The sequence below is a fragment of the Zosterops lateralis genome, assembly GCF_965231275.1.
Source record: "Zosterops lateralis genome assembly, chromosome: 5".
Taxonomy (NCBI): Eukaryota; Metazoa; Chordata; class Aves; order Passeriformes; family Zosteropidae; genus Zosterops; species Zosterops lateralis.
Window position 1 is genome coordinate 6084274 of NC_139766.1, and position 24750 is coordinate 6109023.

The 24750-nt window shown below is 44.6% G+C and overlaps 1 protein-coding gene across 3 annotated transcripts in view; it reads left to right on the top strand.

Moving 5' to 3' along the window:
- The first annotated feature begins 4590 nt into the window (after positions 1 to 4590).
- Positions 4591 to 24750, top strand: part of LOC310909658 (charged multivesicular body protein 3) — a 34081-nt gene continuing 13921 nt past the window's right edge. The window contains exons 1-4 of one of the 3 annotated variants that reach the window (XM_083861711.1): positions 4591 to 5100; positions 7218 to 7357; positions 16661 to 16776; positions 18811 to 20941. In XM_083861711.1, the coding sequence (XP_083717837.1) occupies positions 4734 to 5100; positions 7218 to 7357; positions 16661 to 16776; positions 18811 to 20380 (2193 nt within the window). In that variant the 5' untranslated portion in view covers positions 4591 to 4733 and the 3' untranslated portion in view covers positions 20381 to 20941. Of the gene's footprint in view, positions 5101 to 7217; positions 7358 to 16660; positions 16777 to 18810; positions 20942 to 24288; positions 24398 to 24750 lie in introns of those variants that run through there. The other 2 variants (XM_083861713.1, XM_083861712.1) reach the window with 2 other exon arrangements.

The window sequence follows — 24750 nt, forward strand, 5'->3', positions numbered from 1 at the left end:
TTGACAAGGCCATGCAGTGACAGGACAAAAGGGGAATGGCTACAAAGTGAAAGAGAGAGGGTTTAGATTGGATATTAGGAAAAAAAAAATCTACTCTGGGAGTGGGGAGGCCCTGGCACAGGCTGCCCAAGGGAGCTGTGGCTGCCCCATCCCTGGAAGTGTTTGAGGCCAGGCTGGATTGGGCTCTGAGCAACCTGGACTAGTGAAAGGTGTCCCTGCACATGAAACTAAATGCTCTTCAAGGTCTCTTCCAACCCAAACCATTCTGTGATTTTATGGTGATGGCTCTATGAGCTTTGTTTTTTAGAGGCTGTAGCCCAAGACACACAGGACTCTGTGTTTTGTGTAGCATAGTACAAACAAGGCTCCTCATAAATTTGGACAAAGTTAACTGGAAAACCAGCATTTGGTCAGAGTCTGGGGTAGTGTTGTTTTATCTGTGTCCACAGTGCTGGGCAGGATGGGAAAATGAAGAGTTCTTTATTCTCACAAGGACTTGTGTGATGTGTACTGTCAGTGACTGGTCAGATTTAGGCCTAAAGTGCTGCTTTTCTATGGTTTTGCTCTTTATTTAACCACAAATTATGCTTAAATGCAAGCACTATCTTCTGGTTTCTTAGGTCATCAGCACAGGGGGTTAATTTCTGAGGTTCTACACTGTTGTGGCCTCCTTGGTCATCTCAGCACGCTCAAGCAAAGACTCCTAGTTTATTTATTAATTTTGGACATTAAACAGAGCTGGTCTTCTCCAAGGGGGAAGCAATTTTTTTTTTCCACTGGTACAAAAACAGAAAATGCAAACTGCCTTGGGGAAAAAAAACCCGTGTCTTTATTTGAAGCTTTAATTATTTTATTCTGCTCCTGCAAGTTGTTTTGCCCTGACTGATGTCCGTTTTTGTGCCGTTAATCGCTGTGTGTTTATGGCAGATCAAATTCCCGCAGGGAGTGGCCGTCAGACCCAGCTGTGGGTGCACAGAGCCCCGATCACCTGCCCCGGTGTCACAGCTGACCCTGAGCACAGGGTGCCTCCCTTCAGCGCCTCCCGGGTCCTGTCCGACCTGAATTCCTGCGTGAATCACCCCCGGATCCCCGGCACTGCCTCACCCAAATGGCGCGGGGTGGAACTGGATGGTCTCTGAGGTCCCTCCCAACCCAAACCGTGCCGGGATTCCCCAGTTAAACAGCCAGGGCTTGAGCTTAGCTGCCAGTAGTGCTCATGGTGTTACATCTCTGTTAAATCCTCTTCCCGTTGGCCACTTGTGCAAAGCAGGAAACATCTCCCGATTTAAAATTCCTCTGCTGACAACATAATAATGTCTGGGCTGCTGCTGTCTTGCTTTGAGACTCTCACAGAAGCTTCTTTGTATTTAATATCAATTACGAGGAGGCGCGGTTTCATATCACACCTAAAACATGTCAAGATGCACCCATGTTGATAAACACATCAAGAGTTTCAGTGAATCCCCAGAAATTCACAGAATCATAGAATATCCTGAGCTGCAATGGACCCACAAGGATCATCGAGGTACATACAATTCCTGACATCAAATAAATTGTATTTGCAGAGTTGGCTCTTGGGAAAACTGTCTTTTAGGTTGTTTGAATATTAGTTTGCTGAACTGTTATCTTGATACACTCATTAAAAAATGGTGCGATATTATTTTAACATGGTAAAGGGTTGAATTAAGATGTTAATCCTCTGTTTTATGGTTAACCCTCTGTTTTACTGATTTCAAAATGACAATACTTTTTCTTATGTTCCCCACAGAAGTCTGGAAAGTGGATTATTGTCCGTATTCCCAGGCTGCACAGTCAGCAACTGCTCGTAGGAGAGGATGGGGGAGGAGAGGGAATCCTTGCCATTTACCAAGGGGCAGCAGATGAAAAGACTGCAGGTTTGGCTGTCTGACAAGGGAAGGTGGCTGTCCCAGTTCTCAGGATTTGGGCTCATTAGCTCCTAAATTATAGTTAAATATTTTTGCTGCTAAAATTATTTAAAAGCAGATCCTTGCTTTGGGCTTTTGTTGAAACGTGGAATTTATGTTCTCCATTCTCTACACATTTGTAATATTTGCTCTGTGAGCATAGGACTGATGACTGTTTAATGCTGTTAATTGAGTAGTGTTAACCCTAGGGTCTTTAGAAATGCCAGTGTGTGTCATCTTTGTGTTCAGCCCCAATGAATTTCAATTCATTCTTAAGATATTTAGATTTTCCAGATAATTAAAACTCCCTGAAAGATTGTTTGTAGGTGACATGTCAAAGACATTCTGAGTTCCAACTGGAAACCAAATGACAGCTACATCTAGAAAATGGAACATTTTCTGGTAGGGTGAGCTTAGTGCATCAGGGATGCAGAGCTGGGGAGGGAAGAAAGGAGCAGAGTGCCTGGGAGAGGCGCTGGATCCATTTAAGTTTGCTCTGCCAGACCTTTGGTTAACTCATCACCTGCAGTTCTTGGTTGTATCGGCCCCTCATCCAGTGCTTCAGTGTTGGCAGCTGCTTTGTTTTGGGTTGCTTTGGGGGATTTTGGATACTGGCTTGAAATAATCATTTGTACTTTGCTGAAACGACTCCAGGGCTTTGAGTTCTGGCAGATGATTGGCTTTGTCTCTGCAGGGGCCTAATTTAGCTCAGCCCATGAGCACTCGGAAATGACACGCTGGTGACAAGCCTCCCCAGCAGTTGGTGTTGCAAATAGTTCAGCTGTGAGCGTAGAGCAGTAATTGTTGTGAGGTGCCTTCCTGCCAGGAGAAGCGAGGGCACCCCGAAGAAATTACAGAGGAGAAACACAGGGCTCTACCGGAGTGCTCTGAGGTGCTCATACCAAACAAACCAAAACAAACAAACCCCCAAACAAACCAGAACCCCCCCACCCCAATCCAACAATGTTTTCTAACTAAAGTTAAATAAACAAAGTTTTTCTTCAAACTCCCACCCATTACTTCACACGGGTGGGAGTTACTTCACGCTCATTTGAAACAAAAGGTGGAGAAATCAGGCAACTTTTTGTATGTGTGACGAAAGAACGGGCCTTCACAAAGCGTCTGGAAAAGAACCCTGTTCCTGGGGCACTTCAGTTCTCAGAGCCTGCCTGAGGCCCTCTGACAGGTGACGGGAAATGTGTGTTTTATTGACTGTCCCGACTCCACCAGCTGCAGGGACAAAGCCACTCCCTTGGTTTTTGCCAAGGGCAAAGGATTCATCTTACTGATGCTTTTCCACCTGCTCATTAGGGAGATGGGCCCTGGCTTTGGTGGGGAACTTTCCAAGGCTGCAGTGGCTGTGAAGGAGAGATCAGCACTTGGCCCGGCCTGTGTGAGCCCCTCCACCGGGCTGTGCTTCTGCTGTCCCACCTGGCCCTGCCACCCGAGGCTTCCTGCAAACCCTGCGGGGCTGCCAAAATCCCTTTGTATTTAACAGAGCAGCACCAGCAGATACAAGGTTTGCAGTCCGCTTTTATCTTTTGCAGATAAAAATGTTGAAGAATAAAGTTGTGCCTGACTCCCGGTGGAAGGGCACAACATTTTCCAGCCCATAAGGGCTTTGTGAGCAGCTACATCTGCAATCCCTCCACTCTTCCCCTCCCAAGAACCAAAACGAGCCCATTCCTGAAGAACAGTGTCATGATTTTTCTTCTGGAAGAGGCTGTGTTGGCCGTGTCATGAAACGAGCTGAACCCGGATTGTTGAGCTTTTTCCTTTTAAAATCCTATCAATACACTGAGGAACCTGTAAATGTGTTTTAAAGGCTCTGAGGAGTACAGTGTTTTAAATGCTTTTTTCCAGATCAATATTAGTGTGCCTTTTGGAAAATTGATAATACAGAATTACAGCGTGTACACTCTGGGGGGTTCTCAGTGCTATAGCGAGCTAAGCTGCTATTTTTGTGCTCATCTGTATGAGCTGCCAATTTTCATGCAAATTATGGATTCTTAAAATAACTGAACATTCAGAAGCACTGTTGAGTTTCCTTCGGAGGAGAGCCTTCATCTCAACGCAGCAGCTTGATTTTAGCACGTTTTTTGTAGCAGGCTAAATTGTATCGCTGCAGGCCAACACTTCTTGTACAGCCTGGGATGGATTCGAGGATCCACTTCAGCGGGGATCCACGCTCCAAAATGCTTCCAGTGTGAGCACAGACCCAACTCAAACCCTCGTCCCAAGCCGGGGTGCAGCTCACACGCCTTTGGCACAAGCTCTCAGCGCTCCAGTGCCGAGGCAAAGCTGCAGAATTCCGACCCGTGCAGATCAATCTCACTGTGGAATTTGCCTTCGCGCCAGCCAAGGGCTGGGAGCGGGGCTGGCGTGCGGGAATGAGGAGCGGAGGGCTCATCCCTACCCCCGGCAGCCCGAACCCAAATAAACCGTGTCCACTAATCTGCCCCAAACCTGCCCGAACAGACCGGCCCTGCAAATACCGGCCCCCGGTTCTGCCTTTGTAAATATTTTTCTTTACGTTAAAAACGTCGGCCGGCTCGGCTCCTGCCCTGTCCCTCCCCTTTAACGGAGGTATTTATGTATCATTTTTCTCGCAGCAAGAGCAGCCGCAGGGTCCAAAGTTGCAGCCGGGGACAGGGACGCGACCCCCCCCGGGCCCGGCGATGCGGGGTCGGGCCGCGGTGCTGAATCACGGCGGGGGAGAGGAGAAGGGGGAAAGGGGAAGGGGAAAAAGGGAAGTGGGAAAAGGGGGAAAAGGGGCAGGGGGGCGGTGCCAGCGCTCACGTCACTGTTATGTCTCCGCGGCTCCGCCGGGGCGGGGACAGCGACAGCGGCGGGCGGGAGGCGGGGGGGCCGCGGCCCCGCTCCCCTGACAGCCCCCGCTGCCCTCCCTCCCTTCCCCAGCCCGGCCTCCGGCTCGGCGCTCCCGGGAAGATGTGGGTGAAGCTGTGCTGTTTGCTGCTCTACTTCCTGGCGCTCTTCGTGCTGGCCCGGGTGTTCGAGGCCGTGGCGTGGTACGAGAGCGGCTTCCTGGCCACGCAGCTGGTGGACCCGGTGGCGCTGAGCTTCAGGAAGCTGCGGACCATCCTGGAGTGCCGCGGGCTGGGCCACTCGGGGCTGCCCGAGAAGAAGGATGTGCGGGAGCTGGTGGAGAAGTCAGGTACGCGGAGCTCCGCCGTGACCCGGGGGGACGGGGAGAGGTCGGTGCCCGGCCACCCCCGCCCGGGCTCGGGCCGCCCTTGGATGAGGCGCGGGCGCCGCTTCCCTTGGCGGGGTTTGGGGGGCGAGCCGAGTCCCCCCGGCAAAGGGGGTCTGTGAGGGAGCCCGGGGACCTCGTGGGGGGACGGCCAAAGCCCGGCGGGGCTGTGAGGGTGTTGTGAGCCCGAGCGGGCTGCGCCGGGTGAAAGGCCTGCGCTGGACGGGGCACCGGCAGGGCCCTTCCCTGCCCGGCCCGGCCCTTCCCTCCCCTGCCCCGGGAGTTCCCTGCGGGCGGCACGGATGGACCGAATGTCGTCTGCCGTGAAAAACGAGGAAAAGAGACTCCAAATAGCTGCAGCAGGCTGATGTTACAGCCGGGGCCAGCCCGTTCCCGTGTGTTCCCAGCCGGGTTCGGTACAGGTGCGGGGATCAAGGTGGGCCCCGAGGAAAGCGGTGGTTTCACAGCCCAGGAGCAGAGGGGATGGGTACCCAGGGCTGAGATGGTTTTATGCCAGGGGAGCAGAACTAGTTCCTGCATACAAAAAAAAAAAAAAACAAAAAAACAAACAAACAAACAAAAAAAAACCAAAAAAAAAAACAACCCAACAAAACAGCTTGGAAAAAGGCAGGGAGGCATTTCGGAAGTAAGGAGAGCCAGGTGAAGGAGATGGACTTCTCAGAGCAGTGGAGATGTGAGAATGGCAGAAGTGTCCTGGAAGTGAGGATGCTGCCTGGAGCTGGCCCCAGGTGCTGGGAGATGGGGCTGATGTAATAGCTGTAGTGCCAGCCAAGCAGGAAAATGTGAGTAGCTGCTTTTAAATCAGTGATGGAAGGGCTGGTGATCCAGGAGAGAGAGAAATCCCAGCAATCGGGATAGGCAGTGAGGGTCTAATGTCTGGACAGGGAGAGGGAAGGATTGGTATGGATGTAGTGTCTGCCATATAAGCTTAAAAATGCTGGTTTAAATAATTGATATTAATCCTGGGCGTTTAAATCTAGTTTGCTGTTACTGTTCATTGTTTATTTATGTTTTTATGTTGTTTATTGGCTTTGCTGCCCCAACAGTAAAAAGCATTAGGCACTTTCACTTTTGTTTCCAATCACTTTCACTCCTTGGCTGTCAGGTACTTTCATGATGTCATGATGTTTGGGTTGCATATGCTCCAGGGAAGTGTTTAACTCCAAACAAACTGTATTAACCAACTTCTTCAAATGTCATGGAAACACTTCTCATACCAACAGGCTTTGCAGCATTTTTCTGTGGTTGCGTTTTGGTTTTTTTTTTCCCCTCTAAATTTCATGAATATTTTCACAAACCCCTCAAGGGTTTCAGCTGTTGCACTTACTTTTATATTTTTAAGGAAACTGGTTTTGGACAAGACTTCATTTCTTAAAGCTTAGTAGATTAGTTACTAGAATGCAGGTTGTCATTAAGAGTGTTTGTAATGATTGTGAAACAAAACACGAGAAGGAAATGAGATTACAAAGGGAACATGATCAGATGATTTTACCGTGAGCTCTTTATGTCGCTGCATTTGGAGTTCATGGGAACTTTTCCTCAACTGTGCAAGCAATAGCCAACAGCTAAATTATTTAGATTTTTACTAGCAAGAGCACCACAAGCACTGGGTTTTGGTCCAGAATTAATGACTGAAATTTTGGAAGTCTGTTTGAGTTATCAGTGTTGAGAAGTTGCTTGCTGCAAAATTGCAATCCTGTGAAACAAAAGCAAATATGTATCGACTAAAATTGCACTCTGCCACTGTGTGTTGTTATTTGCAGAGAATGAGCCTTAGAAGATGTTGTTTTATTCCTTTGTGTGCTCTTGCATGTGTGGTGCTTCTGTGTAATCAGAAACAGAGCATTCATGTCTTCTGTGGTCTGACTGAAGTCAAATTGTTCATAGTCATGTCACCAGAGACTGAATTATAGTAATGACTTAAAGTTTAGCTACCTTTGTACTGAAAGGTTCTCTGAGCAGCCACGCAAGTATAGTTAGTTAAACTGTTACTAGAATTCATGAAGCAATCTTTCTCCAGTGCCATTTTAATTTAATTTCTCCAATTGTCTGTTTTTCAGGAGACCTCATGGAAGGAGAGCTTTATTCAGCTCTCAAGGAGGAAGAGGCCTCTGAATCAGTTTCCAGTACAAACTTCAGTGGTGAAATGCACTTCTATGAGCTTGTAGAAGACACAAAAGATGGGATCTGGCTGGTACAGGTATATCATTTTGACCTTTCTTTATGTATTTATCACACCCAAAATGTGTTTCAAAGGAGGAGTTTATGAGGGTAGTTAACTTGTTGTAAAAATGTGTAACAGGGAGATGGTGACAAAGATGAACTTCATCCAGGAGATGAGGAAGAGAAATAATACAAGAAAGGCTGGAAGTGCCAGAGCTTCTGTACAGACAGGAAGGAAAAAAAAAAAAGCCTGTTATTCTTTGGATTGCTTTTTGAAAAGAAGGCACTTTAGAACCAGAAAACAAGCACACACTAAAGTACAGAGAGTGTAAGTCCTTGGCCCTGGGTTTGTAAGAGCCTTGTAGTATGTGAAGTAGGTGCATTAATACAGATGCTCCCAGCTGGCACAGGCTCCTGGTGCTGCTCTTCCTTTTGGTTGCATTACATGCTCAGACCCAACCAGTTTAAGTTTCTGCTTGTCTAAGGGGCTTAGAGCACTTGTAAAATCTCTGTTGGCTCTTCACAAAGGCAGGAAGGATCTTAGTCTGCTAACTCCCCAGGCTGGCAGGCTGCTTCTGCAACATATTCCAGTGGCTCAAAGTTAACTTTCTCCCAAACCTTTTGTGTCCAGCAGCTTTAGAGTCTGTTTTCTCAGGGTTGCATGAGAGATCATTTAGGAAAATAAAGACAGATTTTTTTCCAATAGGATTCTGAAGCAATTAATAATCATTCCTGAGAACATAACTAGCCTAGACCAAAAGGTAGAAATTATTTTTCTATGTCAACTTCTCTGTTGATAAGAGGATGTTTTTTAAGGCATAAGTTTCCTTCTGACAGCCACATCAGGTGGCAATTAATTGTTCCGTTGACAGCTCCTACCTGGTTTGTCTGGTCTCACTTCATGTTTTCTAACTAACAGGAAGTCATTAAATCTTCATTATCTATTTATTAGACCTGCACTGTCACCACATCAGATCTCACCCCAAAATAGACAAGAGGAAAGATTGCCATCAGACTCATTTGTGTTTTGGGAAAAATATATTTGGGGCTTATTGAATCCAAGTTTGAGGTTTAAATCATCCAGGAGGGCATTCTTCAAGCAGAGAGAGTGTGTTGAAAGGCAGTTTACATGTCCCCAAGCTAGTTGACAAATACAAGCATGAATATATTGTGAAAAACCTTCCCTCCTCCCCATGCAGCTCAGAAGGGTGAAATATGATAGTTCTCTGTTGTCTCTTGCTTGCAGAATTTTACTTGTAATGTATTTTCCACTAGCATCCTAATAGCAGGTCAGATAGTCTGTGTTTTGTTATCTCCAGTGTGATGAATGTTGTCATCATTCTGGGAATATTTGCTCAGCTATTCAGTTGGTCACAATAGCTGTGGGAAAAAAAAATTAGTGGAATTTACTGAGTAATTTACTTGCTGAACACTGTTTGTCTGTTTCTCTATAATGAAAACCACAAGAGATGTCCAATTTCTATTTTTCATTCTTGCTGTTTGAGTTTTCATCACTTTGAGTTTTCATTTGCTCCATTCCCCAGCACAACTCCTGAGCTGGATTCTTCATGTCCTTTCACAGGTTTTCCCACACTCTTTTCTTAGACCTCATCCCTGCAGAGCTGGTTTTTACCACACTTCCCAGTTCCAACTCTTGATTCCCTCCCTTGCCCACCCTCCTTTGCCATTAGGAATCCTGTGGAAACTTTCCAGCTTATTAACCAGCTCAATGCTCATGCAGGGGAGTGAGGATACATCATGAGTGGGTTTGGTGACCATGGGCAAGGTCAGAGATTCCCCTGCTCTGTTGCTGCTGACTGGGAAGCAGAAAGCATCTCCAGATCCTTTTCAGTATCCTGAGCCCTGAATGCCTGTTCTCTGGGGTCTGCTGGAAAGGAGCAGAGGGAGAGGAGCAGTTCTGCCTCAGCTGGCACAGCTGAGTTGGTTTGAACACTTTGTGATGATGCATGAGAGGACTGAGACTTCGGAGATGATTTTTATTTTCCAGTGCACATAAATGAAATTTCTGGTGTGGCACAGGCTTGAGAATGTGATAGCCATCACTGTCTGTAGAGAATCAAAGGAAAAAAGAGGAAACAATTACTATTTCTTGATACATTTGACAAAAGCTGAGGTGTGAATTTATCATTTAGAGTCAGCAAGATGAATTCCTTGAAGGAAGTCAAAGGCAATGCACAAAGAATCAGTGTTTTGTGGCTTTGTTTCTTTATTTTCTGGAAATCCACATGCAAAGCATCCCGGTCCAGTGGTAATTTGTTTACCAGTGTAGCTGTTCAGAGCTCCTGTGTGGTGCTTCTGTAGAGTCACACACAGCAGCATGTTCCTTCTCCTATTAGCTCATGATCTCATCACCTTTCCTTTTACGCTGTTCTTGTTTGGCAGCTGCTGCGGTGCACTTCTTTGGCTGGCAAGGAGAGTGACTGGTAGTTTCTGGAGCTGCTTCTCTTGTTGGTTAGGGGAGTTATATGTAATGTTTTTACTTCTCCAGGCTCTGGTTACTCTCTAGAAACCTGTCACATCCAGCAGGGTTGTAGTCATTATGGCTTTTGAAAATGATCTACAGATAAAAATACTGTTTGAATGGAGATAAAATCTAAATGAATGTATATTTTTATTTTAAAAGTCTCTAATATTACATAGTGGTAGAGAGAAGTAAAGGGAACTTTCTTCCTGGCATTGAAGTACAAGGACAGACATTTTGATTGTGTCTGGTAGAGCTGCAAAGGTCATTATTATGGATATAAAATTCTGCAGTCTGTTCTGCATCTCACTTTCTAGTTCAAGTGCTGTAGTCACAGGACAAGGGATGTGCCTACAGCATTTTGGTGGTGATGGTTTGTTTATTCTTCCTTTTGCTTGCATGTAGGATGAGCGATTCTCATATTTATTTGCCTTCTGAATTTTGCCAGGTGATCAGCTGTTCTTGCTAAAAAGAAAGCAGAAACACTAAATTCTTTCAAAATGCATAATTCAGTGTTTGTGTCTTTTCCAATAGCCCTTCAGGATCATTTACCACAGGGTACCTGATTTTAAGTTTCACTTTTCTTCTTCAGAGGCTTCATATCCAGTCAAGGGTGCAGAATACCATCAGCTGGAATGTATTAGTCCTTGTATTGCCTGTGCATTTGTGTTAACTCATTGCAGGAGCTCATTTATTCTCAATCTCTGACTTAACTGACAGCATAACTGACTGTCCAGATCAGTGCATAGATCACCTCACTTCCCTGGAGAAACTGAATGTAATTTTGAGGTGGTTAATTTTTGCATGCTGTGATGGATGTAGTCTGCCTATTTTGATGTGATTTTTCACAATCTCTTTCTCAGAAAAGAAAGGCAAAAAATCTCCAGATATCTTCAGTCCATATGGGTGGATTCTGAATGAGTTGTGAATTCTTAGGAAAGAGAGTCTGAGTGGAAATTCAGTTCCATTAACACATTGTCAAATAATAAACAGAAAGTGAGATGTCTCAGAATTAATAGAAGTGCAGACATTCATGTAGAAACTTATTGACATTATCTGAAATAAGTGAGCTTTTTTCCAAGCTTCTAATAAGTAAATTTCCAGTCCATTTATAATTAATTGTGTTTTTACTTGTTTTATATATAGGAGCAGAGTTTGCAGCATAGTTGTTGATGAAAAAGAGTTCTATGACTAGAGTTTTTGAACCTTTTTGTCTTTGTGTATCCCTAAAATCTTCCAGGGGATGCATGGAATTTTTACAGTAATACTGAGTTTTCTCTGCTCATTTACCCTCTGCAGGCACTCTGGAGGAGTTCATGGGTGTCTCAAATGGAAAACAGTGAACCAGACAGACAATTCTCATGTTCATACAACCTTACCAGTTCATTAAATGAGTTAGAAATCAGTTTTGCCAAAGGCAAAACTACAAAGGTTTTTTTTCCAATTCAAATGTGTATATTCCTTATGTGGAGAGTGACTTGCTGAGGCTGGGTGAGGACTGACTGCTCCTGAGAGAACTACCTGGATGTGTGTGTGTGCAGCAGGGAATGGTGTCTCTTAATTAACGGTTTTGTTTTTCCTGATGGTGTGAGGTCTGTCACAGTGCCCTAGTGCCCAGAGTTGGGGAGCACTTGGAGTTGTTGTATTTATGGCTGAGCTGTAAAACCCAGTTGTGGCTGTTACTGTGTGTTTGAAATTGTGTGCTCTTGGTATGAGCAGGTGTGCCTGACCCTTGCTGTCCCAGCTAGAATTGGTTAAAATAATGAGAGCTGGAGTACATGTAGAGGTGTTTGTTCTGCTTTTGCCCCTCTCTGACTCATTCTCACGCCTTGTGATACTCGAACGCTTTTAGTTGTGAGTGAGTTTCAGAACTTACTGAGAACAAATCTCGTTCCTGTGACCTGCTTTGAGATCTCTGCATACCTGTCTGAAAGAAATTGAACAAAATCTGATTTTAATGCACGGAAAACAGGATAATGCTCAAGTGAGGTCATTATCATGTCATGCTCAAGTACTTCAGGAGTACCGGAAGAGGAGTCTGTCTTTGCATATTGTATTGCTATAACAAACTCTAACATCAGCTGTGCTTCCTCAAGCCTCTTCGATTTCAGTCGTATTTTTACTTGTATTTTAAGAACATATGTTTCATAAAATAATCTTTAAGAATGCTTAATGATACTTGGAAATTAAGGAGCAGCTGGATCCATGATGGTTATAAAGTAGCTATTGCAGTATTGATGCACCTACCCAATACACTTCTGATTTGGATCAGGCAAGAGAGGCAAAGTGCCTTGCTGACTTAGTCATCTTTTTTCAAGTGTTTGTATCTTTCTGGCTCCAGGATATTTGCTCTTAGAGTCTGTTCTTTAATGTCATAACTATGACTACTTTAATATATAGATCAAAATAATTCCATTTTTCTAATTTACTTTCTTGATTGAACTCTTTGGGGGTAATTCTGTGTAATTCAATGAGAACTCTTCCAATGCATAAGCTCCCTACTCAACTGTCTTTTGAAATCATCAGAATCTCAGCGTTTTCAGTATTACAGAGGTGGTAATTCAGACCCTGTAGTCAGAGCCAACCCTCTGGCCTGGGTTAGGTGTGGGTTAGGGAGCAGATCCATTCTGTGATGTGAAGTTGTTAAACAGCAGCGTTACTGTGATCCTACTGGATTCCCTTAGCCCATTAAGATGATTAATTGAGTTACCCTCATTGTCTTACTTGTCACTCTGACATGTGATCTGTCACAGATTGTGAACATAGCTAATAATAAGCAAAGCTTCTCTAGACGTGGTGTTTGTTTCTCATCTGTGTTAGCTGATCTCCTGAAAGGTACCTTCATCTGTGAGCTTGGGCTTTATTTCAGTAATGTTAAATAGAATGTATGATTGAAAGGGACCTCTCTGAGCTAGTTCAGCTTTCTGCTAGACTGGAGAATACGTGTTTAGAAAATATTTTGCTGTCTGTCTTACACTGTAAGTTGTTCAAATATTCCTGTTGACTGTTTTCTTCTTGGAAATGTGTGTCTGACTTCTGGCTTGGGTGTATTCAGGGCTAATTTGTTCCTATTGGGCATAAATTGACGTTGCCCTTTAGTTTCACCGCGTCCTGATGCCAACCACACTCCTCCCAGTGAGTGAGGTCAATCAACCAGTTTGTTTTGTCAGGTCTGATATATCCTGGGCTTTGCTTGTTTTGCAGCCAGTTAATATTGATGGCTCATGTTTTCTTGTGGAGCAACTGATAGCCCCAAGTGTTTCCTTCCATCGGCTGTTTCTAACTGATGAACTCCCCAAGTGTCCTGTTCATTACTGAATTCAATTTCATGTGTGACACTCTGCATTACAAGATTTGTGCAGCTCTTCCTGCATGGTGTTATAATCCTCTTTCCCACATAGATGTGCTTCCCAGTTTTATGTCTTCTACAAATGGCTTTGGGAGACTTCACGTTCCCACAGGAAGGGCATTAATGGGAATATATGCTGAACTGAGCTCTAAGGTAAATCTATTAAGAAGTCTGTTTGCACCTTTCTGGCATTTTGATGTCTTTTTGCTGTAGCCCATTTCTTGCTCATTTTAAAACTTCCTTTTTTTCCCCCTCACTATAAAAGCCTATCTGTAGCTCTCATGTAAATTTTCTATGTGGCATAATACATGATATGCTACCAAACTACAAACAGGGTGCTACACTCCCTTTTTCTCTTGAAGCTCAGTTCTTTTCCTTCAGGGGAACTTTCTCTCAATCAGGAATGATATATTCAGTAATTGGATGCTGGAAAGAGGTGGAAAATGCAACTGTCTCTGCACCTCTAAAACTTCTACAGTTTTGCATCCTATTGAAATCAAACTGGTGGGATTTTTTTTTTCATTTGCTCTTAAATATAGGTACAGACTTGTTACTGTCCTGTCAAAATGTGAATTGGTCTGACAGGGGTTTGCAGGAAATTTTCACAGGTTCAGCTGTGATCCTGTGTGCTTGTGCTACAGTTCTAGGATGGAGATATCCTGCTTACTCTAAGTGCATTAAGTTATCTGAGTTCTGCTTTCACCTTCAGGTGATGCTGTTTCTTCCCATAAATTTGCAAACTGATCCATGGCCAGCCACCCCTCCCTTCACTGAAAACTGAGTCACAGTATTAATTTAGCTTTAAAAGAAAATTATCTCACATTTCTATGCTATCTTCATTGTTTGGTGGTCCTGCTGCTTCTCCCCCAATTCTATTCTTATTCATATGACTGAAAAACCTTTTGGTACAACTTGTAATAGTCTTTGTATGGCCTAACTTGAATAGCTCATTTTTCCTTACTTTTTTTTTCCCTTGCATATCTTTTTTTTGATAGCTGTTCCTTTTGACCTTTTTTTCAATCCTTGTAGATTGTCAAACTATTTCTAACCTCTCTCTGGAAGTGATTGCTAGGAAGAAGTGCAGGACTTGACAACCTTTTTTTTTTTTCCTTACTTGAAATATAAAATCCTGATAGCTTTAACACCATGGGCTTGAAGAACTTCCAGGCCTCTTCCAAATTCAAATTCCCAGTCTCCTCAGTCACAGGTTTTTAAGCTAAATTTCTTAACTTATCAAAATTCACACTTCTTAAATAAAATCTGTTACAAGTGTTTGCAGGTTATTTTTAATTTAAACTGAAGTACGTTTTGATTCCTTAACCTGCAGTATTTTCTTGGGCTCCCTCATGCACAGAGGTGGGGACTGCTTTCCAAAATATAAAGCCTTGCCTTGGCATGGTGAACTCCCAGTGCTGTAAGTGGGTGTTGTCTGCAAGGAGCAGCTGCAATGGACATGTTTATTTGGATTTTTTTTCCATAATGACATAAAAAAGCATGAGCCCAAAATATTTTACAAAGCTTCAGTGTGCAAAACCATGGTAGGGTTCCTCTATGTAGTTACAAAATACAGAGTGTTGCTTAGGTCATTGTTCTTCAGTATAAATAACTTTCTCCAAGAGGAAAGGCTTTCTCATAGGAAAGAAATTAAGCTGGTGTTAAAAATTCTACCAGCACAGGCAAGTGACAGTAAAATATAATGGTAACTGTATTTGCAACAAATTTTTGTCTTGACACTTAAAAGTGAGTGTTGTGGTGCCAGGCAGAAGAAAGAGTGAGCAGGATCTGTCCTCCTGCACACAACATTAACATTCTCTCATCACTGTTTCAGAACATGCACATAGAGTTTTGGAAGAAGCCAATCTCTGAGTAGTTGTACCAAAGAGAATTCAGTCACCAAAGTTTTAATCCTGTGCTTACTAATAAAACACAGTGGTTCCTTGCCATGTTGGATGCATTAATCATGCCATAGTAGCTCCAAGGATATTCTGGCTTTAAGGTATCTTTAGGGATTTGGTCTCCCTTGATTGAAGTGCACAAAAGGAAGAAGTTTAAAATAGCCAAAGCTTCAGTCATGTTGGGTGATGGAAAGAAGCCTCAGAAATACAGCAGATTTCCCAGCTGGTTGTCTCAGTTCGTGATGGTTACATTTATCTAACCAAAAAGGCTTTTCTGTGTGATGTGTGTGTTTTAAGAATAACCTGAAGGATTCTTACCTAGATTTTCACCTCTAGTGTTATTTAAACATTTTGGGCTTAGTGCAATGGGAGTGTAATCTGTGACTTCAGTTTGTTTCCCTATGTAGAACATTCTGCTTGGTGAATTCTTCTATTTTAAGATTCTGAGAGGCTGCTACTTACCACAAAGCAGATAATATTTATGAGTCTCAAAGGCTGGACACACTTTCTAGGTTGAATCTCAGCATGTCCACAGAGAACTGTTAATCATGGTGACAGCCCAACTTCCAGGGGCAAGCCGACATTTGAGGTTATTAAGTCAGAAAACGATTGGGATAAGTTTAATGGCGGGTAAACAAATATCTAACAAATGGAAGTTTCAAGATTTAATTTTAAAATATATTTTAAGTGGCTGCCAGTAAACCTGCAGAAGCATGTGAGGCATTTCTAAAATAGAAAATGTGACGGCTCGTGGAATAGTGCATGATCAGTCATGTCAGTCAAAATTACCTGTCAGCTGCAGGCAGGCAGCGTTTTCTTCTCCTTGTGGGATTTTTTCTCCCTCCCTGTACAGTTATAAGTCAGAGGATGAATGCTGCTTCTTTGTCATCTGTGTCAGCAGAAGCTTACAGTGAGTGTAACTTGAAGTACAACTTTAATATACTGGGTTAGAACAAATTACACCCTGGGATATATCATAGCAAATGATCATCCTGAAATGGCAGATGGGACACTGGTGTTGGTGGAACAGTCACATAAAGTTGCAGAGTGAGTCACGGAAGGAGTCAAGATTCTAAGGTATTATCTGGGAGTTTAATCAGTAGTTTCCACTGCTCAGGAATGGCTGTTGGCAGTTTAATCTGGCACCAGGTACATGCATTCCCACTCATTCTACTTGCTCTGAGACAATGTTTCTTTGGTATGTTGTAACTTCTGAGGGAGAACTGTGATAAAATTACAGATTTTTTTTTATTATTATTGCAAAGAAGAGGAACCTGCTGCACCCCTTTGCCTTTCTCCACTATTATGAACTGCTTAATGATAATTTTAGTTTTTTACCAAAGTTTTTGTTGACTACCACTGATTTTAGTATCTTAACATGTATTTAACATGATGATGCACTTCTTTCTCTTTGCAGAAACCACATTTCTGTTTTAGAGCTTCACTCTCCAAAAACATTTACCGTGACTCCCAGTTATACATTCACACTCTGTGTGCTAAAAGAAGGGGAAAGAATATCAAGCATGACCAGCACTCTGTTTTCTTGAAACTAGGTCTTTATTTCAGGAACCAAACTAACTGTGATACTAAACTAGTATTTCCTTTTGGCAACAGGTCATAGCAAACGACAGAAGCCCACTGGTGGGTAAAGTCCACTGGCAGAAAATGGTGAAGAAAGTCTCAAGATTCGGCATACGTACTGGCACTTTTAACTGTTCCAGTGACCCCAGGTATATCCTTAAAGGATTATCGAAATCCCAAGAATATCTTAAGGCTCAGCTGTGTTCTAGCAGCAGGGCTTGCTGTGTTGTAAAAGGAGCTGTGACAGAAGGTGGCTTTATTCATGTTTTTATCTCTCCTCAAGTCTGCTCAGAATGCTCCATTACATTATTTATCAGCTCTGCAGCTTCCTAAAGCGTCGTGTGGGAAATGCATGATTAGACTGTGGAGAGCATAATACAGCAGTGGAAAGGAATGAACAGAAGAGTTTGGCCTTCCAGTCCAGGCATTCAGGGAGAGGAACTGTGCTTGCTTAGGACAAAGCTGAAATATATCAGTTTTAGAGTTGTTCTATCACCATCTGGAAGGGGGAAGCACAGGTTAGCATGAACCTTGCATACAGTGCCTGCCTCCCAGAATTACTGACAAATCCTGTTCCCTGACAAATGTGTGTTTATATATAAACTGGCACACACCCTTGGACAACACAGAGTGTGCTGTGCAAGAGTCACTGTGTTTGCCTATGATTTCGAACAAGGAAGAAGAGCAGAGCCAAAGAAGCTATTAATAATTCCCTGCTGCTGTAAAAAGAGGCTTTTTTTTTAGCATTTTGTTGGAGGCGTTTGCTTTACATGACAGGAGACTTTGTCTAGAATTCCAGAGGCATGTATGGATAGGCACATCTTACACAGCTTAAGTCCTAAATGTTTATAGAAATCTCAATGTTAATCATAAGAGGAAATTCTTGGGCTTTGTAGTGCTTATGCAAAATAATCTTGTATTTGAACATCTTAAAAATTTGGCAGTGTTTCTCTTTGCATAGCTCCTAAGTAGCCTTAATGTTCTGATCAAATACCGTGTTTTAAATTAATTCATTTTTTTAAATATAAGAAATATTTTGTCGAGTAAACCCTTGTGAATAGTTTTCATCAGGTTGCAGCTGAAATACAGAATACTACATGCTGCAGTAATCAGAATACCTTCATTAGTAGGATAATATCTTATAGCTCTTTCTAAAAATGCTGCATTCAGATTCCAGGGAAGGGGAGTTGTAATTGTCTAAATACATGTTGACAGACCAAAACCACAGAGGAGCTAGGTAAGATGGCTGGTGAATGAGGCTGGTGGTCCCAGTGTGCAGGATTCTCAGAGATTGTGTGCCTGTTGGCTGCCATATTTTGATTGTTGAAGCTTGCCAGATATTTCCTTGAAGGAGGACTATATAATTGGGTGTAGTGATATTGGTAGGAAAGATGCATGAGAGAAGGGACCTTGTGGGTCCTCAGATTCATCTCAGTGTTACTGGACTCTGCACCATGACTCAGGGTTCAGCCATGAAGAGCCTCTTCTTTTAGTTATGGATTTGGGGTTCATCCCATCTGCCTGCCAGACACTGTGGGTATTTTTTTAGCCCAAATCATCCAGCACCATGTGTCTGCTTTCTGCTCCTCTGGTTTTGGGGCCAGCTCTCTCATCTCACCCCTTAGCCTGTCTGTATCCTGCCAAAAAGGTCCCAGTAGGAAGTGGACACTTGTCAGCTTCATTAAAGCAACTGCAAACAGACCAGTGTCTGCTCAACTTCACCCCACAGCTCCTTGGCAAAACCAGGATGGAAGGAAGCACTGGAAAGCTGTGGGATATTGAGTTACACTGAGTGGTTTTCTTCTTGGCTGGAAGGCCAAGGAAAAGTAGCTTCTAATACTAAAGCTTTAAAGTAAAGAGTCAGCTTGTGTATTATTCAAATCCAGTTACAAAGCATAAATTGGCTGCATGGCCTTGTTTATTTTAATGACCTGTGAAAATTAACACTATTCCTCTTCCTGTTTTATGAATGCATATCTCTTTACAATATTCCTGTAAGATAAAAATGTATTTTAAGAATAAATATGTTTTGCCAGAGAATACTGGGTGCCTTTATTTCCTGCTATTATATTATAAGGGTTCCCAGGCGCTCAGCATGTCTCATTTTTGGGCTTAGAATAGAAATGTAAAGACTCAGTTCTGGGGTTATGAAACTGTAATTTAACTTACTGTTTTCTTTGTAGATACTGCAAGAGAAGAGGTTGGCTGAAATCCACCCTCATTATGTCGGTTCCACAAACCAGCACCTCCAAGGGAAAAGTCATGCTTAAGGAGTACAGCGGGCGCAAGATTGAAGTGGAGCACATCTTCAAATGGATCACAGCCCACGCTGCCTCTCGGATCAAAACCATCTACAACTCGGAACATCTGAAAGAAGAATGGAACAGAAGTGACCAGTACCGGGTGAAAATATACCTGTTTGCCAACCTCGACCAGCCTCCAGCGTTCTTCTCTGCGCTGAGCGTAAAGTTTACTGGAAGAGTAGAGTTTATTTTTGTGAACGTGGAAAACTGGGACAATAAAAGTTACATGGCAGAAATTGGTGTCTACAAGACACCATCGTACATACTTAGGACTCCCGAGGGGATTTACAGGTATGGAAATAACACTGGTGAATTTATATCACTCCGTGCCATGGATTCCTTTTTGCGCTCGTTGCAACCAGAAGTTAATGATTTATTTGTTTTGAGTTTAGTTTTGGTTAATCTGATGGCTTGGATGGACCTGTTTATTACACAAGGCGCCACTATAAAGCGTTTTGTGGTTCTTATAAGCACTTTAGGGACGTATAATTCACTATTAATTATTTCCTGGCTACCAGTGTTAGGTTTTTTGCAACTGCCCTACTTAGACAGCTTTTATGAGTACAGTTTAAAACTCTTCAGGTACTCTAACACAACTACTTTGGCTTCTTGGGTGAGGGCAGATTGGATGTTCTACTCTTCTCATCCAGCCCTCTTCCTCAGCACGTACCTTGGCCATGGTTTACTAATTGATTACTTTGAGAAGAAGCGAAGGCGCAATAACAACACGGATGAAGTCAACGCTAATAACCTGGAGTGGCTTTCCAGCCTGTGGGACTGGTACACCAGCTACCTGTTTCATCCCATTGCTTCTTTTCAACACTTCCCTTTTGACTCAGATTGGGATGAAGACCCCGATTTGTTCTTGGAGCGGTTGGCCTTCCCCGACCTCTGGCTTCACCCTCTGATACCAACTGATTATATAAAAAACTTACCCATGTGGAGGTTTCAATGCCTCGGCGCCCATTCTGATGAGGAAATGCTGGAAACCTTTCCAGACAGCGAAAGTGACTCTGACAGTGAAAACAAGGAGGTCTTCAGCAGCGACAGGGACATCTTGGAGGACGATGAGCTGAGCACGTGTCAGGGGTGCAGCGAGGGGGAGCGTCGGTGCGGTGCTGAGACCTGTTCCTGTGCCAGTCACTATTGTCACCACGAGCCATGCGGACGCAAAGCCAGGTCCTACAGCTCTGCAGGCGACCTGGAGCCAGACTGGTCAGCCTGGCCCTCCGACATGTTGCACTGTACAGAGTGTGTGGTGTGTCTAGAGAATTTTGCCAAGGGCTGCCTGCTGATGGGCTTGCCCTGCGGCCACGTGTTCCACCAGAATTGCATCGTGATGTGGCTGGCGGGCGGGCGGCACTGCTGCCCCGTCTGCAGGTGGGCGTCTTACAAAAAGAAGCAGCCATACACACACCCTCAGCCTTTGTCGAGTGAGCCCCCGTCTTAGCTGTGTGCCCATGTCTTTTGTAAGCTTTCAGGATATTATTGCTTGCCTTTTAAATGTTAGTCACTTAAAAGATTATGTGGTTTGAAGTTTTAGTTTAAATGTTAGTGCAGTGAACTAAAATATACATGATGCTAACGTTAACGACAGAATCATTTGGTTGCCTTGTATGTCAAACTGAATGCAAACTTACCATACAAATAACTTGTTCTCTTCAACATCTGGAAACTTGATGCTGTTTTTGTAAGCACAAAAATCAAGCCTACAAGAGAAGCGTATTCCAGCAAACATTTACAAGTTGGGATGTGGGTGAAATTGAAATTCTAATCGGAGACAATTGCTTAATTTAAGTGTTTCTTATTTTAGAGTCTGTTCTGCACATCTTTGTTGAATAATGTATGTTGTAAGACAGTACCATTTAAAAAGAAATCGGTGAAATAAATTATTTTAAAAGGAGATTTGTAACGTTAATTGTTTTGATAAATATTCTGTGTGTATGGTCACGGATGTCTTGCTGGCCTGATTTATCTGTGAAGACAATAAAAATATAACACAACTCTTGTGACTAATAAATCATCTCCTAGGGATGCAGGAATTCAGTGCTCTCAGCCACTGGCCAAAGAGAAGGCAGTGGTGTTTCATGGGAAACTGTTTCCTTCATAAGTCTGCTGTGTTGAGGTGCTTCTCTGCTTAATCAGTGGTTTTGCAGTTGATTATAAGTTGCTTTTCCAGATGGAGACCCTCTACTAGCAGCTGTTCTCCAGCAACCTCATCTGCAGACATCTAGGAAAACTTCAGGATAGCTCCCTCTACAGCCTCAAAGTAAATTGTTGAGAAGGAGCAGAATATTGTTATGCAGTGGCTCGTAAAGGTAAAAATTGCCAGCTTCCAACTGTGCTGGTATTCTGAAGTAATTTCTGGTTTCTTTGATTGTTCTTTGGTGCCATAAAAATTGAGTCAGTTGTCTTCTTTATATTTCAATATGAAACTCTGATTTTGGTTGTACCTTTCAGAAATCATCTGGCTGAAAATAGAGAGGAATTGTTGGTTGGAAAGAAAAAGGGGAAGGGTGGGAAGAGCAGGAGATGATATGAGTAGAGGAAAAGGCTAAACTAGAAAGATATTTTCAATTGTCTTATTTCTTTCCTAAGTCTTCCCTATGTGATATGAAAGGAGGATAATGACATAAAGATGGTGATAATAGGAAATACACAGCTCCCCGTTGCAGTTACAACTCATCTCCCAGTGTTTATTTTATAGAGTTGTGAGGCTGGTGCTCACAGAGCTGCTGGTATTGTTTCATCTGTCCAGGGTACTTGGGCATGCTCCTTTTTATTAACAAATGTGTCACGGCTCTGTCACCAGGTGTGTTCCCAAGAGGATATTGATGTAATTAGCAAAAGAGCTGTTTTTAATTTACTGAGTCCTTTTTTCTCTCTCATTTCCTTTTTCCCAGGGCAGTACTGAAGCAGAGAGGTACAAGGGGCACAACATCAGCAACTCTCTCGTGGTCCAGAAAGTAATTTTTATTCCAGCTGAGACTTGCCAGTACATGCCCTGTCTCTGTCTTTACAGCCTCGGCAGAGCAGTGGAGAGGCATAATGAGGGCAAAGATCATTTCTGCTTCCAATTTGTGCAGCAGCAGCGTGGCGTATGTGCTTGTCATGAGTAGCTGAAATCCACATTGTTTCAGGACTGTTCTGAAACCTGCACTGAGCTGAGGCCTTGCCACGGGAAAGGAGAAGTTTTGTGAGTATAAATAAGGCTGTATCTGAGGTGCTGACACACACAAGTGAAGTGCTGTATCACAGCCTTTCTCTGCTACCTCGGCAATTTGCCAAATGCTGTGAGTGCTAAGCTGGAGCAGTGATGTGTCCTTGGAGCACTGAGTGCTCGTGGAGTGCAGCTCTGCTGCTGAAGGCTGACCTCGTCACCCTCACACACAGCCCCAGCAGCTCTGCTCCTGTGCACTGGCTCAGCCTTGTTTGCAAACCTTTGTGCACACCTGTTTCAGCTGAAGATTTGTTTTAATGTCCTCAGTTGCTCTGCTCATCCTGTTCTTCTGATGGATGACCCGAAGTGCTGTTTAATTAGCAGGAGAGCCACTGAGGGCACATACCCAGGAGCAGGTAATTATGACCAGTAGGTAGCTGTGGAGGAAGGTTCAGTCCCCTCGTGTCTGGGTTATATAAATTGTTGTGATGCAGTTCCTGGCAACGCATCTGTTACAGAATCTTGAGCAGCTGGCGTGGTGTATTGAGAGTCCCAGCAGGACAGAAAAAGCAGTTGGATGTGTTTATTTTATGAAATGCTCGTGTCAGTAGCAGCATCCAAGTAACATTGTTTTCTACCGAGTGCAGGTTCTCAGACAGCCCTTCCCTGACACGCTGACAGCTGAACATCCCGAGAACGGAGCAAAGGAGCAAAGACTGTGCCTGTAACAAGGTCAACAGTTTTGCTGCTCACGTTTTGCCTCGCAGGGCTGGGTTGTGCTAGTACTTGTGAAGTGTCCTAACTGAGATGCTAAACATTCCTAAAGTGATGTTTTATTCTTTGATGTCTCATTCCTGGAAGCTGGAGACCAATTGTAAACAGAAAATGTCAAACCACTGAGGTGAGGGTATTCACTTATTAGGTTTAATAAAGGTGATGGATGTTTTGTGCTGCTATTACAAAGGATGGATTAAAATAATCTCTGAAGCTCTTTGCCACTCTCGATTTCATCAATTATTGTTTTATTAGCACTGGCTTCCCCACTGCTGGTGCTCAGTCCAAAATGAGAGCTCTCTTTTCCAAAGCTTGTTTAGATCTTTTTTTCTGCATTAGATTTGGAGGGAAAGATGACAAAGGTGAAACTGTACATTTTTGTAACTCATTAAAATGTCTGTTAATTAAATAATGAGGGTAAGTAAAATTGTAAGGTATTAAAGAGTTATCTTAAGTTAATAGCACATTTTTCCTCCTAAGCTTTTTCACTCTGTGCATCACTGATTTATCTCTAATGCTCAGTCTCTGTCTGTGCACCGGGGCGTGAAGAGATGGAATGAGTGGCTGGAGCTCCAGCGGAGCGGCTCCAAGCTGTCCCGTCATTTCAGCCAGGTGACCCTGCGGGCAGGAGGGTGAGGCTGGGCCAGGCCAGGCCTGCCCGGTGGGATTTCCCGGCAGCTGAGGGCGGGGTGCCCGTCGGCCTGGATGAGCTGTGTGTGCCCTCGGGCGTCCTGCGGGCCGGCCCAGGGGAAGGGCCGGAGTTGGGATCCTTGCACCAACAGGTTATCGAGGTGCTGGAGTTCCAGAGGAGGGAGCGGAGCTGGGAAGGGTCTGGAGACAGGTGGGATGAGCAGCTGAGGGAGCTGGAGGAGGCTCAGGGGACACTTTATTTATTCCTCTACTACTCCCTGACAGGAGGGTGCAGACAGGTGGGGATCAAGCTCTGATCCCAGGAAACAAGCGACAGGACGAGAGGCGCAGTCTTAAGCTGTACCAGTGGAATTTAGGTTGCGCATTAGGAGGAATTTCTTCGCAGGGTGACTGGACATTGAAATGGGCTGCCCAAGGCGGCGGTGGAGTCATTGTCCCTGGAGGTGTTTAAGGAAAGGCTGGATGTGGCACCCAGTGCCATAGCGGCGTTCGGTCATGGTTGGACTCGATAATTCGGAAATCTTTCCCAACCGGACTGACCCTGTGAGGGGGTTTACAAACACGCTCAGTGTGCGGGGCCGAGCGCTCCGCCGCCACCAGCGCCCGCCCCTCGGTGCCCCCTCAGCGCCCTCAGCGCCTTCCCCCCCCTCGGCGCGGGGCGGGGCCGTGCGCAGCGCCACGTGACTGGCTGGAAGCCGCGGGGGGCGGGGCGAAGCCGTTGGGGCCCCGCCCCCAGGCGGAGAGGGCGGGGCGTGCGCTGCCGGCGGCGCAGGCGCAGTGCGGTCTCCGCCCGGCCCGGCTGAGGGGAACCCGGAAGTGCCGGGCGGTGCGGCCGCCATGGGGCTGTTCGGGAAGACCCCCGAGAAGCCGCCCAAGGAGCTGGTGAGGGGCCGGAGCCGCCCAGGCGGGGCCGGGGGGCGGCGGGGGCCGGGAGCTTGAGGGGGGAGTGGCGGCAGGGCCGTGTGGCGTTGCTATGGCGTCGGGCAGGGACTGCGAAAGGGCCAGACTCGGCCTGGCCCTGGAGCAGGCTACATCTGACCCGGGACCGGGCCGGTGGAGACCTCACAAAACCGTCCAGTATCTGAAGGGGCCTACAGGGAAGCCAGAGAGAGGCTCTTTGAGGAGCTGGAGTGGTGGTACAAGGGGGAATGGGTGCAAGTTGTTAGAGGGGAAATTTCGGTTAGATACTAAGAAGAAATTCTTCCCTGTGAGGTGGTGAGACACTGGAACAGGTT